This window comes from Limanda limanda, chromosome 5, assembly GCF_963576545.1.
Source record: "Limanda limanda chromosome 5, fLimLim1.1, whole genome shotgun sequence".
NCBI classification, from domain to species: Eukaryota; Metazoa; Chordata; class Actinopteri; order Pleuronectiformes; family Pleuronectidae; genus Limanda; species Limanda limanda.
Genome location: NC_083640.1, coordinates 24,724,626 through 24,741,215, shown reverse-complemented (window position 1 = coordinate 24,741,215; position 16,590 = coordinate 24,724,626). Strand labels below are relative to the sequence as shown.

Below are 16,590 nucleotides of genomic sequence, written 5' to 3'. Positions count from 1 at the left end.
ATGGCGGCGCCCTGCAGAGTCCCTCAGCTGCTCCGGGCTTCTTTCAGGAGATTCTCCGGAGTCGCAGCTTCAGCTCGAAGTTTCAGCGGAGACGGAAAAACTCACTTCGGCTTCGAGACGGTTCCGGAAGAGGAGAAAGCGAAGCGAGGTGAGTGACAGCTCGACGGACCAATCACCGAACCTTGTTCAGGAATCCTCTCATTTAACATTTAAACGCTTCTAGGAGAATCAAAACACTCGAAGAGACTAGAAGTGAAGTGATTTTCAGAATCTGGAGGATTTGATGGATAATTCGGCTCTTATGTTAAACCATGATTGTGACTTTTCTGGTTTTATTAAACCTATATAAACGTGTAATATGCGCTGTCTTCCGTGTTGTAATGTGTGTTAACGCTATTTCAGCGGGAATTCACCTGAATGCAGTGGAGTGCAGGTGTTTTTCATTGATGCCGAATTTAAAAGCATGAGGCACTTATTTGTATTAAGATTTTTATCACGTTTTACCAGTAAGGTTGCAACATGCACCAAATTCATTAAGTTTTTGTATCTGAAAACAGTTGATCAATAATCCATGACCCCCCTGAAAGTGTTGAGAAACGTTCAATCCCATAATGTTAAAGAAAGTTTACATAAAAATGTAAATAAAACAGACAAAGTGTCGCACAAAACACTAAAACTGCAGAACAAATTGATCAGAGCATGAAACTTCAGTGCAGTAAAATGTTAATATCTTTAAATGAAGTCCATCTAACAGAGAGAACAGGTGTTAACCTTTGTGTCGTGTTCGGGTCAAATCTGACCGATTTCCATTTCGATCAATCATAAATATTGTGTTTTACATTTTATTGTCTCAAGGGCTTATGATATCCTCCACACTAGGCATTTGAACATTTACAATTGCTGATCACTACTTTCATTGAATTTTGAGTTGTTTAGTCAACTTTGTAACACCTGTGGTGTTCCCGGTCAAAAATGACCGCCATAGGAAATGAATGGGTGACCCTAGATTGTGTTCATTCATCAGATAGTACACAACCACAAATCCACCACCACCACCACACGCACACACAAACACACCTACACGCACACACACACACACACAAACACACCTACACGCACACACACACACCTACACACACACACACGCACGCACGCACATACACGCACGCACACACACACACACTCCACCCCACGTGAACCCCTTTCAGACTGACCATGTGTCCTCTCTTTCCCGTGCTTATGTGCCTGTCCCCCTACGTGAACCACACCTTCCAGACTAAACGTGTAACACTTCAAAGTTACCAATTAGGTGTTTGTTATGGGAACCTGGCTCTTTCCCGGGCTAATGTGTCCATCCCCCCACGTGAACCACACTTTCGATACAAAACGTATGATTTCTTCTCACAGATCCCCTATATATAGCTTGCTTGTGCATTGCTCTTATTTTACTCTGAACACAATGAGTCGGCGCCCGATCAGACGTTTTTCTGTCAGAGAGGCTCTTGACATTTTTTTTCAAACTGATGAAGACGGGATTGGAGTTGAACCAGAAATAGAGGAGGATGTTTCAGAAATAGAAGACAACGATCCTGATTTTGATCCAGACCATCATGAGACCGAACAGTCAACATATGGCGAGGAAGAGGCCCCTGAGGAAGAGGCACCTGGGGAAGAGGCCCCTGTGGAAGACACACCTGAGGTGACATTCCAGTCCAAGGATGGCAACTTGCTCTGGTATTCATCCCCCCAGGACAGAGGAGGCAGAACAAGAGGGGATTTTGGAATACAACTTTCAATTTCTGTGTCTATTCACTGCAGTTATTCATGTAACCAGTAGTCTGAGACATTGTTTACAGGTTAAAAGGGAGTTAAATACAATTTGGTGACGATCAATGGTTTTTGTGTTAATGTAAGGGCAGTTAAAACAGGCCGGTCAAATTTGACCGGGAGCACCAAAGTAAGGGGGGAGAAACGAACACGACACAAAGGTTAAACAGATTCCTCTCTCTGCCTCTGCAGTGTATAAGGTGTTCGAGAATGTGGCTCAGAAGTACGACGTCATGAACGACGCCATGAGTCTCGGGGTTCATCGTCTGTGGAAGGACGCCCTGCTGCACGCCATGCACCCCCAGCCCGGGGCACGCCTCCTGGATGTGGCGGGTGGAACAGGTAACGCTGTGTGTGTGTGCAAGTCTACAGAAAACACAACACATCTGAAAATCCCCTTCTGATTTCACACTCGTTTTATTGCAGGGGACATCGCCTTCCGTTTCCTGGAGTACGTTCGATCTCAGCAGCAGCGGCGAGAGCGGCGTGCGGCTCGGTCCATGCAGACGCAGTCGTGGACGGACATCTCCAGCAGCTACGGCACGGAGGGCGAGGACGGACCCCCGGAGTCCAGGGCGGTGGTGTGTGACATCAACAAGGAGATGCTGAAAGTGGGCAAACAGAAAGCTGACAGCACGGGCGCCAGTGCTGGTAAATATCTGCCTCAAGAGACTCCAGTTATCTGTTTGTGACTGGATCTAATGAGGCTGTGTGTGTGTGTGTCTGTGTGTGTCTGTGTGTGTGTGTGTGAATCAGGGCTGTCGTGGGTGGTGGGGGACGCAGAGGAACTTCCCTTCGACGACGACCAGTTTGACATTTACACCATCGCCTTTGGCATCCGCAACGTCACTCACATCGATCAGGTGAGAGACCAGAGGAGCGATGTGAATACAGACGCTGATACTGAAGCTCAGAGTTCAGCGATATCAGCTAAACAGAGTTGAATATAAGTAACATCCATTAGAAACTTCTTCTCCTTTAGACTCTGAGCAGATAAATGCTTCACACAATGAACATTTGACTGTTTATCTACTTTATAGAACCTGTACATGAGGAAAAAATGTCAAATGTGTTGATTTTAATGAACAAAATGCCTCACGTCATCCATTACCACTGTTTTCATCTCATGCACCTGCTTAATGAGTTTATTTTACTCAAACAATTCAGAAAAAACATTATTATTTACGTGAACAAATTTACATAAAACATTATCGCCACCAAAACTCAATCTGTTGAGCTCTCGTTTTGAGGACGTGCACTTGAAGTTTCTTGTAGTGTGATTTCATGTTTTAATATTCCTGGAGGTTCAACTGATGGTAAACCATTAAAGTGCTAATACTTTTCTTCAGGCACTTCAGGAGGCTCTGCGGGTCCTGAAGCCCGGCGGCAGGTTCCTGTGTTTGGAATTCAGCAAAGTGACGAATCCCTTGTTGGCAAAGTGAGGACGAGCTTAACTCAGGAAATCATTATGGAAATCTGTAAAAAAGATCAATACAAACAGGAAAAAATGGGAATTTTTTAGTTTCTCTTTGTTCTACAAACACAAATTAGTACTTTGCTTCGATAACTTTATTAACTGACTGAAGACATTTACACTCAGTTGTCAGTTTATTAGGTACAGCCTCTGCAACTATAGCTAATACAGTCATAAATAACTTTTCAAGGAGGTTCTAATGTTTGTTGATCTTCAGAGAATAATTTTTTTTTTTTGATTTTGGAGGCTCAGTTCGTTCTCATATTATTGTGTTGATCTTTTGTGTCCTGTAAACTGTGAGATTTCTGTGAGGAACTCAACAACCGCTTGCAACACTGCCCTCTACTGGTTTTGTAACATATAGTAATGTTTGTCAAATGTGATCTTCAGACACTTCTGCTGTTTAGGTTTTGCAGTTATGAAACCGGAACATGTAAATGGTTTTAAATACCATAAATTAATATGGTTTATTATATGTGTAAATAAAGGCAGATTTATTTACACATGCCGTTTGAAAGTCTGACCAGTATATTTATGGGATACATTAAAGATTCACCAGTAAACTGTGTCATGCTCTTGTTTTTCTTTCAGGCTTTATGACGCGTACAGTTTCCAGATGATCCCGGTTCTGGGAGAAGTGATCGCTGGAGACTGGAAGTCGTATCAGTATCTGGTGGAAAGTATCCGCAAGTTCCCCGACCAGGTAAGAAAAAACATCCTCACAAACTCAGTCTGTCTTTGCTGCTTTGGATTTGATTTCTAATTCTCCATTTAAACTTAAATATGTTATCTTGTGGGGGTTAAGTTTAATGTCGAATTGTACAAAATGTATTTGTAAATAAACATGCAGCTAATGATTTAGGATTAATCAGATTTACTCAAGTATATAAAAGTTGTCATTTCATTTTCAAATTAATTAGATTCTTATTTTGTTTCATAAAAATCCTCAGAGCTGCAATCAGAAGTTTGTTTACTTGATAAATACTTAAATAATCACTAATCAAAACATCTGCTGATTTATTTTCTGTCGATAAATTGACTAATTCTTGTCTTTTCAAACTCAAGTTCTCTTCAAGCCCATTTAAATTCTTGAAACCAGCCTGCGTGTCACTCAGGAGATTTAGTCACTTGCTGTCTTCCTCTTGCAGGAGGAGTTTAAAGGTATGATTGAAGACACAGGATTCTACTGCGCTCAGTTCCACAACCTCACCGGCGGAGTCGTGGCTCTTCACTCCGGCTTCAAGCTGTGAGATGAACTCCGAACATCCTGTGGAAGAAAAAAACATGAAAGCAAAAAGACTGGCTCTGTGTTTCAGGCTTTTTCTGCCTGTGTGGTAAACTGTCGATGGAGTTCATGAACAGAACGTGAACTCAAGACGATCGTCTCTGCAGACGCCAGCGTGCACTTTAAAAAACTCTGAGGTCAGTGCACGTATTTATTCTGCTTATGAAGCTGTGGATAATTTATCAGTTCAAGTCCTGGCAGAGAAAAAAACCAAATGTCCCAGTGGGTTGAACCATGTGAGAGCAAATGGGTTTGAATATTTTTTGTAACATCTTCATTTTCACTGTGGAAAATAAAACCTGCAAAATCATATCTGCGTGTTTGACTCAGTTATTGCCTTCGCAGAGGAGGTTATGTTTTCATCTGTTCATTAACCTGATTACTAAAACTACTCAACCGATTTACATAGAATTTTCTGGAAGGGTGACTCGTGACCCAACAAAGAACCCATTACATTCTGGTGATGATCTGGATCCAGGAATGTTTTCTTTAACATTGTGAGAGAGTTCAGCACATTTCCTTCTTTTCTCAGAAGATAATTCACGGATCTTGATGCAGATCTTGTTCATTTAAATGTGTTTTCATAAGTCATGTGTTCTACTGGGAGATATTCATTACTGAAGATAAAACAATAATTTAAAAAGAAATGTAAGACCTCTGTGTAGAGTGCAAAGAAAAGGAGAACAGCACAACATGGGTTACTTGAATAAAACTGTATATTTTACAGATCTTTGTACACTTTAATTACAAAACTGTATGGTACTAAAGTTTTAAAATCAGTTTTTTGGTCAGAGAAGATTTAATCGTCTTGTGTGCAATTACCATGTATATACAAAGTCTCATGTTAGTGATTTTTTTTCTCAGAATAAAAAGCAACCAAATAACTCAAACCTTTATACACTCTGAACATAAGACATGGCTTAAAGATAAATATATTAGTAAATAAATATTCAGAGAACATATTTCCATTTATGAAATGTGTTTTGCTATACAGGTACAGAAATATACACAGATTGATTTCTAGCCTTTAAACATTTGTAATGGTAATGACAGAAAATAATTATATTCTTAAAAAATTAAAAAATATTAATTTTGTACACATTTTTAATCTTCTTAAGTGCTAGAAACAATAACAAAACAAAAAAAAAATTAAATAGTGACTCAAGTACCCCCAAAATGTTATATTTGCAGTAGGTACATATCTCTATGCAAAAGGCAAGATTAGATTCTCACTTGATTACAGCACTGGGTTATAAATAGGGTTATTTCAGAAGGTTCTCCTCCGTGTTGAGAATGTGTACATTTCATAGAAACAGTATAAAAAACAGTCTGCAGGACAAACAGAAAGGCATGAATGACAAGCATTGATATCGTGGGTATGTATTATGCACGGCATGATATGAATCCAAACGAATACGTTGTGTTACGTATAACTGCATCGTTTTCTTATTTTTAAAAGTCACAGTACAATAAGGAACCCTTATGAAATATGAGTCTTTTCCAGCTACTTTCCTTTGGCCTGTTGATACATGCAAGAACCTTGTTTTTATAGATATTTATCAGCCTCACTGAGGAAATCGGGGTAAGTGACAGCAAAAAAAAAAATACACTTTTAAGGGCGTCCGAACGAGACGTGGAGCGCTACACACCCCTCTCCAGGAAAAAACAAAAATGCTTTCACCCCCACACGACACTGCCACCTGGAGTTCAACCAGAAGCAGTGCGGTGTCTTTAGATATTGCTACAAATAGCTCGTATAAGGCTTGGACGTTGCTCTGGCACATCCCGTACAGGTAGGCCACGACTGGACAGAAATGCAATGCATAAAACAAATTCTGTGTTGAATCGAATAGAGACCAGTGTCAGCCTTGCATTCACATTTCTATGCATTTTGTGTAATATATAGCTTCTTCTCCACAGAGAAACACGTGGGCCACCGACGCTCGAAGACCCTTTTCCCTGCTCTTGAAAAAAGTTTAAAAAAAAACTAAAACAAACGAACAACAATCATGTCTTTCTGTTTTGGTATAGCTATGTCCATACAACCTATTTGAGTTGGTGGTTGAAGCTTTTATAGGCAGTCAGTGTTCATGTGCGCACATATACACGATGTATACATGTAGATGCAGATATCGGTGAATTAAGAGTGTACTTGTTTTTAGTAGAGAAATCTCAGATTCCAAGATCTTGCACAAAAGATAAAGTCTCTCCACAACTTGCTCTCGACAACATCTGAAGAAATGGGCCTGCATCTCTGAGGGGGTCGCACCCCCGACGGCAGCAGACACGTCGCCCGACAGACGCCAGTACCAACCTACTTCTAGTCTCAGTTAACAACCTCCAGTCATGTTAGTAGCACCACTCGGTCCCTGCGCTGTGGTGACACCGGGCGCCGAGACGTTTGTGGCCACAGGAATGAACTGGATAGAAACATCAGGCCATTTCAGTAGAAATCCACACAATCTAAGATGATAACATTCAGTGCTCAGAGAGCAAGGTTAGAACAAGGCAACTGAGGGTTTCAATGATTGACTGACTGATACGGTACCAAACACATACTTTAAACTGTCCCTTCTCTCCGGGTGTAAGTTCATATCCCCAGACCGCCCTCGTCTGTTGAAGTACTGCTTCCAAACGCAGCGGGACTGGCAGAGAGCTGCGGGTGGAACAGAGCCCTGGTCTCCTCCTCCTGAGGACACGGCTGACCTCTGAACTGTCCTGAGGTGAAGACCCCCTCGCTGGGCTCGAGCCGCTCCCCTGTCCTCACCTCTGCATCCAGCGTGACACTGATGGGCAGTAAGCTGCTGTTGGTCTCTGCTCCTGGACCCAATTCACAATCTGTGTCCTCGGGAATTATGGGTATCCTCTGGTTGAGTTCACAGCAGCCCTGTCCAGTGCAGGCATCTGAGTCTGCATGTGCATACTGCACGTTAACAGCGTAGTCCTCAGTGTAGCACCCTGCTGTGGCCCTGTGGACCTTCATCTCTTTGTAGAAGCAGCAGGGAAGCCCTTCGTAGCTCACCTGCTCTGAAGGAGGACACATGTGCTCGGGAGCAAAGTAGTTCTTGGAGGCTGAGCTCTGAAAGTCCAGCCCCCTGTGACAGCGTCCTGAGGCCAGAGGCCCAGCTTGGTCCGAGTCCTGCCCCTTGCACTCCACACTGGGAGGGAGCACCTCAAAGCAGCAGCTACAAGCCGCCGCCCCAATCTCCCCCGAGTCCTCCTGGGCCCCCTTCCCCCGGTCTGCTCCCGGGGCTTCGGCAGCGCCGGCTGAGGTAGTGCTGGTGTTGTTCTCCCTGGGTTCCAGTGATGAGTGACTGCTGTAGTTGGGCTCCAAGCTGCAGTTGGAGAGATGGTCCCCCGAGTTATATCCCGACGCTCCAGGAGGGAGCTGGAGGCAGTCGTGTCCCGAGGGAGCGTGGGACGAGTCCTCTGACGGTACGGTGGTGCACGCTGCGGCCCCCCCCTCCCCGGCAGAGCCCCGACACGGACTCTTACTCCGGTAGACGTACGGATCGTAGTCACTGCTCAGCGAGCTGCGGAAGGTGGAGCAGCTGCCGTACACCCCCTGGTTGCTGACCTCAGTACAGTCCAACATGGAGTCGCTGGAGGAGCAGTGGCACTGGCCCGAGCTGCTGCTGCTGCTGTCGCTGCCGGGGCAGTCGGCAAGGTAACCGCTGCACACCGAGCGGTGGCCATGGTAACAGCTCAGGCCAGAAGTGCTGCCGGCGTCGCCTACCCTCGACGAAGAGGCAGGTGCCATGTGAACCACTGTGGGGTACAGCAGCCCCTGCTGAAAGGCCCTGCTGTGGTGAGCCTTGTGGGCCCCGGCCCCCCCCAGGTGCCCCCCCACCGCAGGCACCTGGCCGGCCTCGGGCTGTTGAGGGAAAGTCAACCCCTGAAAGTAGTAGTGCTGGTACATAGTTTCGTACTGCGAGAAGCAGGCTGCTCGGGAAAAGTTACGACCGTGGAACTTGGGTCGTTTAAAAGCAGCGTGATGCGGCTGAGCTGGGTAGGCCGGGGGTCCGCGGTGCTCCAAGCCGCAGTGGTGGGGGTTGAGTGAGTGGTCCAGGTGGAGGGTGGGGTGGTAGCTCCGCAGGAAGGCAGACGTGGACTGGGCTGGGTACAGACCCTGGGGGTCGGGGTGCTGGTCCACGGTGAGCACTGTGATGGCGTTGCCGTGGGGGTCCATGCTGGTCCTGGTTGGAAAGGCGGTGACCTGGCCGGCTCGGTGCACCCTGCCGGGGTAGTGGACCGGCAGCACCACCCGCTGCCGGGCGTGCACCGGGTTGCCAGGGTCCATGCACGCTGCACCTGGATTTCCCTTCTTTTGCTCTGTGTAAACAAATAATGAGACATTCAGAATTTGGCAAATGAAAAGTTGAATCTTTAAATGAGCAGGGAACACATTTTCCTTCAGTGAAATACATTTATTATCTTAACACCAAAGCAAAGTGCTGGAGTTGTGCCTCACCGATGATGTTGTGTCGACAGTGGGGACAGGTGTGATGCTGCAGCAGCCAGGGGTCCACGCACTTCTTATGGAATCTGTGAGCACAGGGAATCACCCGCAGCTCCTGCAGAGGACAAAACAACAATTATGAGTTCAAATGCATCAACTGTCTAAGGTCAAATATCAGAAAATACAGCAACGACAAGTAGAATCATATGATTTGACTAAATAACAAATTATTATCTCAGTCAAGGAGGTTTTGTTCTTGTCTGTGTTTGTTTGTCTGTGACGAGCATTAAGCAGAAATCGGTGTGAGCAAAGACTCAAAGAAGATCCCGTTAAGTTTTGGTGCTTTCAGAGGAATTCTTTCCCTTTTCTTTGACACTGACTTGAGTTTAAAATGACAAACGAAAACGGTTCAATTCCTCAGTGGGTGAATAAATGTGTAGTTGAGCCTGATCTAACGTCCAGCAGGTGGCAGCAAAGCCACAAGGAGCTGTTAGCGTTTTTTAAAAGAAGCAAACTTAATTTAACACGATGCCAAAAACAAAAGTCTACACGTGAGACAACAACTCAGAACCAACAGGAACGTTAAGCTGAGAACAACAGGCATCACTCTGCTGAGAGATGGAGGAACTCAGAAGTCACAATGAAAACGAATTGTAATATTCTCTCTTCCAGTAACAGCTCTGCCATAAATACTTGACTCTGTGGTTTAATGTGACTCATCTTTGGGCCATTTTCCACCCCAGCTTTTGTTGCTTGGTTCAAAAAAAGAAAAGGCTTTGATGCCATTCAGTCTTTTATATCGCCACTTCCTCTGTGCGATCCTGGCGCCATGCTTTGTTGTGTTTTCTTCTGCTCATCGAACAGACACACAACCACAAGAAAAACCCCGGTGGCCATGAATGACGATGAGCAATTGCTGTTACAGTAAAGACTCAAAGTCCCGAGATTAGGAGACGTGTTTTCACAATGACTCGTGCAAAAAAATTAAATAAAAAGCCACACTGGGAAAACAGGAAGCGTAATCACAGCCCAGTGCACCCTGGGTAACGTTATCTCTCCAGGTGCTCTGAAAGGCCGAGCGAGACATCTGAGAGGCGCCGGACGGAACGTCAGCGAGGACGGCAGACCTGCGGTCCCCGAGCACATCGGGGGGGAACTTCCACTCTATTGTCCACAGAGCTGCAGAGTGTTTCATGTGTGCAGAGCGTGGAGGGAAAACACCGATCAGCACAAAGTTCAGAGGATCGGTTCCGACATGATTCACCTCGTACGGTTCGATCGAGACTTTAAAACATCAAACTCAGGCGCTTCTGTTGCTTTTTCTGTCATATATTGTTTTTGTGTCCAATAAGAGCTTATTTATAAAAGTAAAAATACTATTTCCTCCCTTGAATTTGCATTATTCCTTAAATAATCACAATAAAAAGTCAGATTTCTTATCTCTGTCAAACAGTTTGTGACTTCACTTGTGTCCCTTTGTGTGTCTTTGTGTGTTTGTCATCAGGTTTTATGAAAAACTACTAAACCGATTTCCACTAAACTCTGTAATGATGGAGCCCAAGAAACAACCATTACATTTTGGTGCAGATGCAGTTTAAAGAGCGGATCCAGGATTTTTCAGGGTGTTTTTCAACATTTCTGCACATTTTCAGAAGCTAATTCATGGAGGCTGATTTAGAAAATGAAGCATATTTAGAGTTCGGATATTTATGACTGTGTGCAATTCGATGCGGATCAATATTTTCAGATTTCTTTGAGTTGTTTGTTGTTAAAACTGTAGTTTTCGTATTTTGTGTTTAGCCCATATCCACAAACCACAGTGAGTCTGATTGGGCTTTTCAAATAAACATATCATTTGATTTAATTCATTGTTGTTTCCTTGCTCCTCAGTCTTGTGTAAAATAAAAACAATACACTGTCTTTGTGTTCGTCACCAAGTGGAGGCATCACGGACTAACACTCCAAACTAGCACATATGTATAAAACTGAATGAATCCCAACAGGTTGAACTTCTCTCACCTCCCCGTCGATGTACTTCTCCAGACAGATGGCGCAGTCCGAGGTGGAGCTGCTGCTCAGCGAATCAGAGGCTCCGCAGCTGCTCTCGCGCTGACCCTTTCCTTTCGCCTTGAACTTACGAGTCTCCATCTTCTCCAGAGCCTGGATGGCCATTCTGTTCATGGAGCTCTGTGGTGGGGGGGGGGGGGGAGACAGGGTCAGAGCGGGAAACATCTGCACGTTCAATCAGGAAATATTTGACTTTAAGAAAACTAATAAAACTTTAAAAGTCGACTCGATTAGGTTTGTTCCTCTTTGCTCTTGTTGATGTGACACAGTCGATGTCGTGATTTGTGACTTTTCATTTTGACGTCTCTCTCTCTCTCTCTCTCTCTCGCTCTCTGGCTCCAATTCTCCAGCTTCTTTCATCCTAAACTTGTTCCTTATTAAAAACCGGTGACGGATCAGTTGACACACACAGAACCACTTTACTGGTATTAGACCTAATGACCCACAGGTGTATCAGCCACTGATTCACAGCAGCAACTGCTCGTGTCCTGGTGCATCACTCGTGTACAGATGTGTTTATGCTCAACTGGTTTCAGACATGAAGACATTTTTCTGCAGCAGGAAGTTTCCCGGGTCCAACGCCTTCGCAACAATGGGAATGTTTTTAGCAGGAATGATTTCAGAACACGTTCCTAACTCACCGGCTGCTTGTGATGGCGACGAACACTAAACTCATCGTAGAAGCTTTCACCAAAATTTGTAATAGATGCTTGAGATATTTGTATTATTCAAGTTTCGCCTTTGTCATTTGTTAGAAAATCATCAACACGTCCACTCGCTGGCTGGGAATTTTCTGGACATTTATTTATCTGGTTATTAATCCCAGAGGTTTTTTTTTTCTCTCATATTTATCCCCTCCGGATAATTTTAGGATATGTTTGAAAGCAGCTCAGTGTTTCTTCCTTCCTTCTTCCTTCTTCCTTCAAATGTGTTCATGAAATATTAATGTATTAAACAATATTTACTTCATAAGCAGTTATTTAGTTTTTGTTTCACATTTGAGGAAGGAAGAGGTTTTTTTTTCTCCATGTGATGAATTTGCCCCGGGTGTGAGCTGCTCTTTTAATTAACCACCAAAGGAAGTCAAGACCAAGTGATCCGCTGCAGTGACACACAACCATTACACACACACACAACCATTACACACACACACAACCATTACACACACACACACACACACACACACACACACACACACACACACACACACACACACACACACACACACACACACACACACACACACACACACACACACACACACACACACAAACATGTTTAGTGGCAGGATTACACCTGTTTTAGCGGATGCCGCGGCAGGTTTCCGCTCCATCATGACATCTCTCCGTGTTTGTCTCCGGCAGCCGACCTCTCATCAGCGTTAATTAAATGCTAATCCCGACTCGGGCGCCTGATGCAAGTCTCCACGGGAGCTTTTTGTCAACACACCACATCAGCGGCTGTCGCCCGACTCCCAGTGAGGTCGCGCTGACGGGAAACACACATTCTGGATTCTGGGTGTGTTTTCATGTAAGAGACACGCAAGCGTTTGATCTGACTCGAGTCGAACTGGGAGAATAAATAGTTCCCAGACTTCCCATCCCTTCCACAGTAAGTGACGAGCGTCTTCAGACACTGACCTGGCTCCTCCTTTGCTTGAGTTTGATCTTGATGAGCAGAATGAGGCAAACCAGCGACACCACCACAAAGAAAGCCAGGAAGATGCCCATGTCGAAGTATTCCGTGGGCTGCTGCGGGAGAAGAGCACAAAGGGAAACGCAAATTTGTCAAATAATGTTCACATGCAGCTGATTGAAATAATCCCTGAAGACAATCCCTGTTTTCATCTCCATTTGTGCTGCAGGATATTTGATTTAGTTGATTTTCAGACCTTTCCGACTAACATGTATGTTTTCATTTTGTTTTTAAATGTGGTTTCATCAGGAGATTGTTGGGACTTGGTGGATATAAGCAGCCATTCACATATTAAATCATGGATGTTTCAAAATTTTCTTTTTTGAAAACTGCAGGTGATGTTTGATTTGCTTCTAATTACATTGAATTGATTTGTCTTCTTTTTGTTTGTCATTTTTACTCTTATTTGCCTTGTGTGGATTTTTTGGGTTATTAAGTGTTATTAAACTAAAGTTCATATATTAATTCATATTATAGTTGAGATATTTAAAAAAAAAAAAAAAAAATCATGTGGTTTTAGTATCAATTTGCTATTTTCCACAGTTTTATTTCAATCAAATAAAAAAATGTCAGTATTTAAGCTTTTTCCTCCACGACCACTTTTCACATTTCACTAATTAATTGATTTATAAATTGAAAAATTAAACAATCAGGTCACAGACTTCAGCTCAACTTCCAACCCGTGCTGATGTCTCAAAGTGCTGGAGAGCAAAGACCAGGTTGTTTGGCTTCTCTCTTATCACAGTCCTTTCTCTGGGGCTTTCATTATGTCAAGTTATTTGACCTCAAAGTGTGTTGGTCTCTTATCAAATATTCCGAGCAAACAAGCAGCTCTTTGAATGGCTGATATTAATCTCTCGCCAGCGCTAGGAGAAAAGTCCTCAGCCTCGGGCGCAGAAGAAGAGAAGAAAGAAGAAAGGGTCGGATTTCACAGCTGGAATTTTCGTTTGTGTGTTCACATCCTAGAAGTCGGTGCAGGAGCTTCACGTTCAGCTGCTCACACCAGTTCACAGTTGTGTCTCTCTCTCACACACACACACAAACACGTGGAAGTCATCTGCTCCGCGGCGGTTTGGGGTTTTGGTTTGAGCTCTTACCCTCGGTGGTCGATGTTGAATCCGAGCACGAGCCACTTTCTGCTTGTTGACGATGTTCATCAGCTTAACGGCGTCGTTGCCCTTCACGTAAACCACCGGGCGCTTCAGAGGATCCTCGGCGACCTGGTTGAGCTGAGGACGAGAGGAAACACACATCAAACACACATGTACTGATAAACAACATGACACACACTCATCTGGTCAGTACTGGGCTTGTATCAAAGCGCCACTCCACCAATTATAAATGATCTTCTTCTATTTACTCTTCAGTTTTCATATTTAAATGCACAATATCTAGTTTCGGCCACCAGGGGTCTCCCAATCAAAACAATGACAGAAGTAGTTTGATGTTGAGAGGGAGCGAGGGATCATGGGAGGTGTTGTCATCACCCACAATCCTCTTGGGTCTCTCGGCTCCACTGAGCGTTTGCAGGTTTACTCGGCGACAGAACGAGCAGAAGGCGGCAAATCGTGATGAAATGAAACGACCGTCACCCTGAATAGAATCGTGGATTTCTCTGGGTTTGAACATTGTTGGAAACAGTGTGGATCACGTCAAAAATACAATAGAGTTTCATTTTGTTTGTGTTACTTTTTTATGAGTTGAATCCTAATCTGTTGTGATCAAAACCACAACCTCACGAAACAAACATGAGCCATCAGTATCTCTCTCTCTCTTTCTCTCTGTTTCTCTCTCTGTTCCCTCCATCATGTATCTCTCTCTCACGGCCACAGGTCATTAACTTTGTTTTCTCTCGCCTTTACTTTGATCTTTTCCGCTCTGTCCTCATTCAACCTCGGGACCCGAGAGCCGCAGGATCCAGATCTGCCTCCTCTCAACTACTATCATCATAATTATTATTACCATTATTATTATCATTATGACCATTGTTATATGACCATTGTCATTGTTAATAAATATCACAATTATCATTATTGTCATTAGAATAACGAGTAAAACCAGACGAGTACACAACCTCTTTCTCCTCCATTTCTCTCATCTCAACCCAACACATCTACTCTTCTCATGCATGATACTAAGTTATCATTATTATGATTATTATTATGATTATTATTATCATTATACTGACTGGCTGGATCAGGTTTGATTGCTCGTTGTTCAAATGCTTTGGTTTCTCTATTTAATAACTGTAAACACTTGATCTCATAATGTAAATAACCTGTTTTGTGCTTTTCATATAAAATGTAATTTAACTGAATTGGAAAGATTAGAGTTTCAAATTATTTAATTTTCTTCATATTTTGTATTTTTTCTGAAAGTATCCATATGTACTGTAAAAACGAAATACGTTTATGGAACAAATGTGATCTTTGGAGTCATCGATCACTACAAATACAAACTAGAAAGAAGACATACAAAGTGCTCTGACATCTAAGTAAAATGAAAAATCATTGAATGGCCGACGCAGACAAAGTTAATTCTTTCAACGTGACAGAAGACTTCTAGATTTTGTGCAACTTTAAATCTTTAAATCATAAACAGGACTGACGTTGCTTTAGAATTTTTCTTTCTTATTCAAATGTGCGAAAAACCTGACGTATGAAACGTGGGATCACGAGCAGACGTTGCTCAACTTCTCGGTTGCATCAGGCAGAAAGTTTAGGAACCACTGACCTAATGTGGATATGAACCGTCTGGACGTTTAGAAAAAAAACAACAGAGAGAAGCACATAAGCCTTTCTTTTACCAATTGGGGAAAATGACCTATAGGCTCAAGACATGGAAACTGTGGTCGGAGTTTGCCAGAGGGGGGAGCAGGAGGAAATGGAGGATGAATAGTATGTCCTGGCTCTTCAGTCAGCTGACATGCTCCTTCGCTCCTCCCCCTGGCTCTCTCTCTCTCTCTCCCTCTCTCTCTAGCGTCTGCTGGTTGGAATCTGTAATTTTGAAAAAGCCCAGGGGAAATACCGAGGATATTCGCATCTCTATTTCTTCTGCTGTCGTCATGTTCCCCAGTGAATTATTGTATGTTCGGGTTTTTAAAAAAGTATAGACGCTGAAAAACGTTTGATGTCGCGTTTCGATTCTGCCGCCGCTTTGAGAAACGACTCCACCGAGACTTTCACTCGGCCACTGACAAGCTTAAAGTGGAAGGGAGGGCAAATAAAAACTTAATAAACAAACTTAACTCTTCTCTTCACAAAACCACAAAGTGTCTGAGCCACTCTGTGCATTGGGCCTCACATTAAAAAGCGGGTCAAGTACATTAACTCTCCTAATTTTGGCCCCAGGACCTTAATTCTCCTGGAGCTCCTCCTCCCTGCCCCTCGGCCTTGTGGGGCCGGCCCTCCGCTGATCGGGCCGCTCTGACTGGAAATGCCTCTCGGGGGAATTTAACACAACCGCCCAGCGCTGCCTTTGATGTGGTCTGTGAGCAATCCCTTTTATCTCTCAGCTACGCGCTTTACGACCCAGCGGCAGAGAAGAAGAGACGAGGGAGGGAGGGAGAGGAGCAGGAGGAGGAGAAAAAAAGAAAAAACCTGCAAGTCTAGGCCTGGCGTGGCGAGGATAAATACCACAAGAGAATTCTTGCGACAAAGGCGCTCAGGAGGAGCAACTGGTGTGTTCTACCTACTAACACCCGAAGATGCAGGAGCCAGAAAGACTGGAAGAAGGAGGAATGCAAGCGTCTGGGTGTGTGTGACGAGGAAATACACTTTGTTC

The 16,590-nt window shown here is 43.9% G+C and overlaps 2 protein-coding genes across 3 annotated transcripts in view; one reads left to right on the top strand and one right to left on the bottom strand.

Moving 5' to 3' along the window:
• On the top strand, positions 1-4,883 carry coq5 (coenzyme Q5, methyltransferase). Its single transcript, XM_061071948.1, has 7 exons — positions 1-148; positions 2,020-2,169; positions 2,254-2,478; positions 2,584-2,690; positions 3,177-3,265; positions 3,893-4,004; positions 4,450-4,883. The coding sequence occupies exons 1-7, from the start codon at positions 1-3 to the stop codon at positions 4,549-4,551; spliced, it is 933 nt and encodes a 310-aa protein (XP_060927931.1). The 3' UTR covers positions 4,552-4,883.
• Positions 4,884-5,350: 467 nt separating this feature from the next.
• znrf3 (zinc and ring finger 3) overlaps positions 5,351-16,590 on the bottom strand; it is a 66,506-nt gene continuing 55,266 nt past the window's right edge. Inside the window, exons 4-8 of one of the 2 annotated variants that reach the window (XM_061071394.1) lie at positions 13,905-14,036; positions 12,753-12,863; positions 11,065-11,232; positions 9,058-9,160; positions 5,351-8,918 (exon numbers count right to left, since the gene is read on the bottom strand). In XM_061071394.1, the coding sequence (XP_060927377.1) occupies positions 7,177-8,918; positions 9,058-9,160; positions 11,065-11,232; positions 12,753-12,863; positions 13,905-14,036 (2,256 nt within the window). In that variant the 3' untranslated portion in view covers positions 5,351-7,176. The remainder of the gene's footprint in view (positions 8,919-9,057; positions 9,161-11,064; positions 11,233-12,752; positions 12,864-13,904; positions 14,037-16,590) is intronic. The other variant, XM_061071395.1, reaches the window with a different exon arrangement.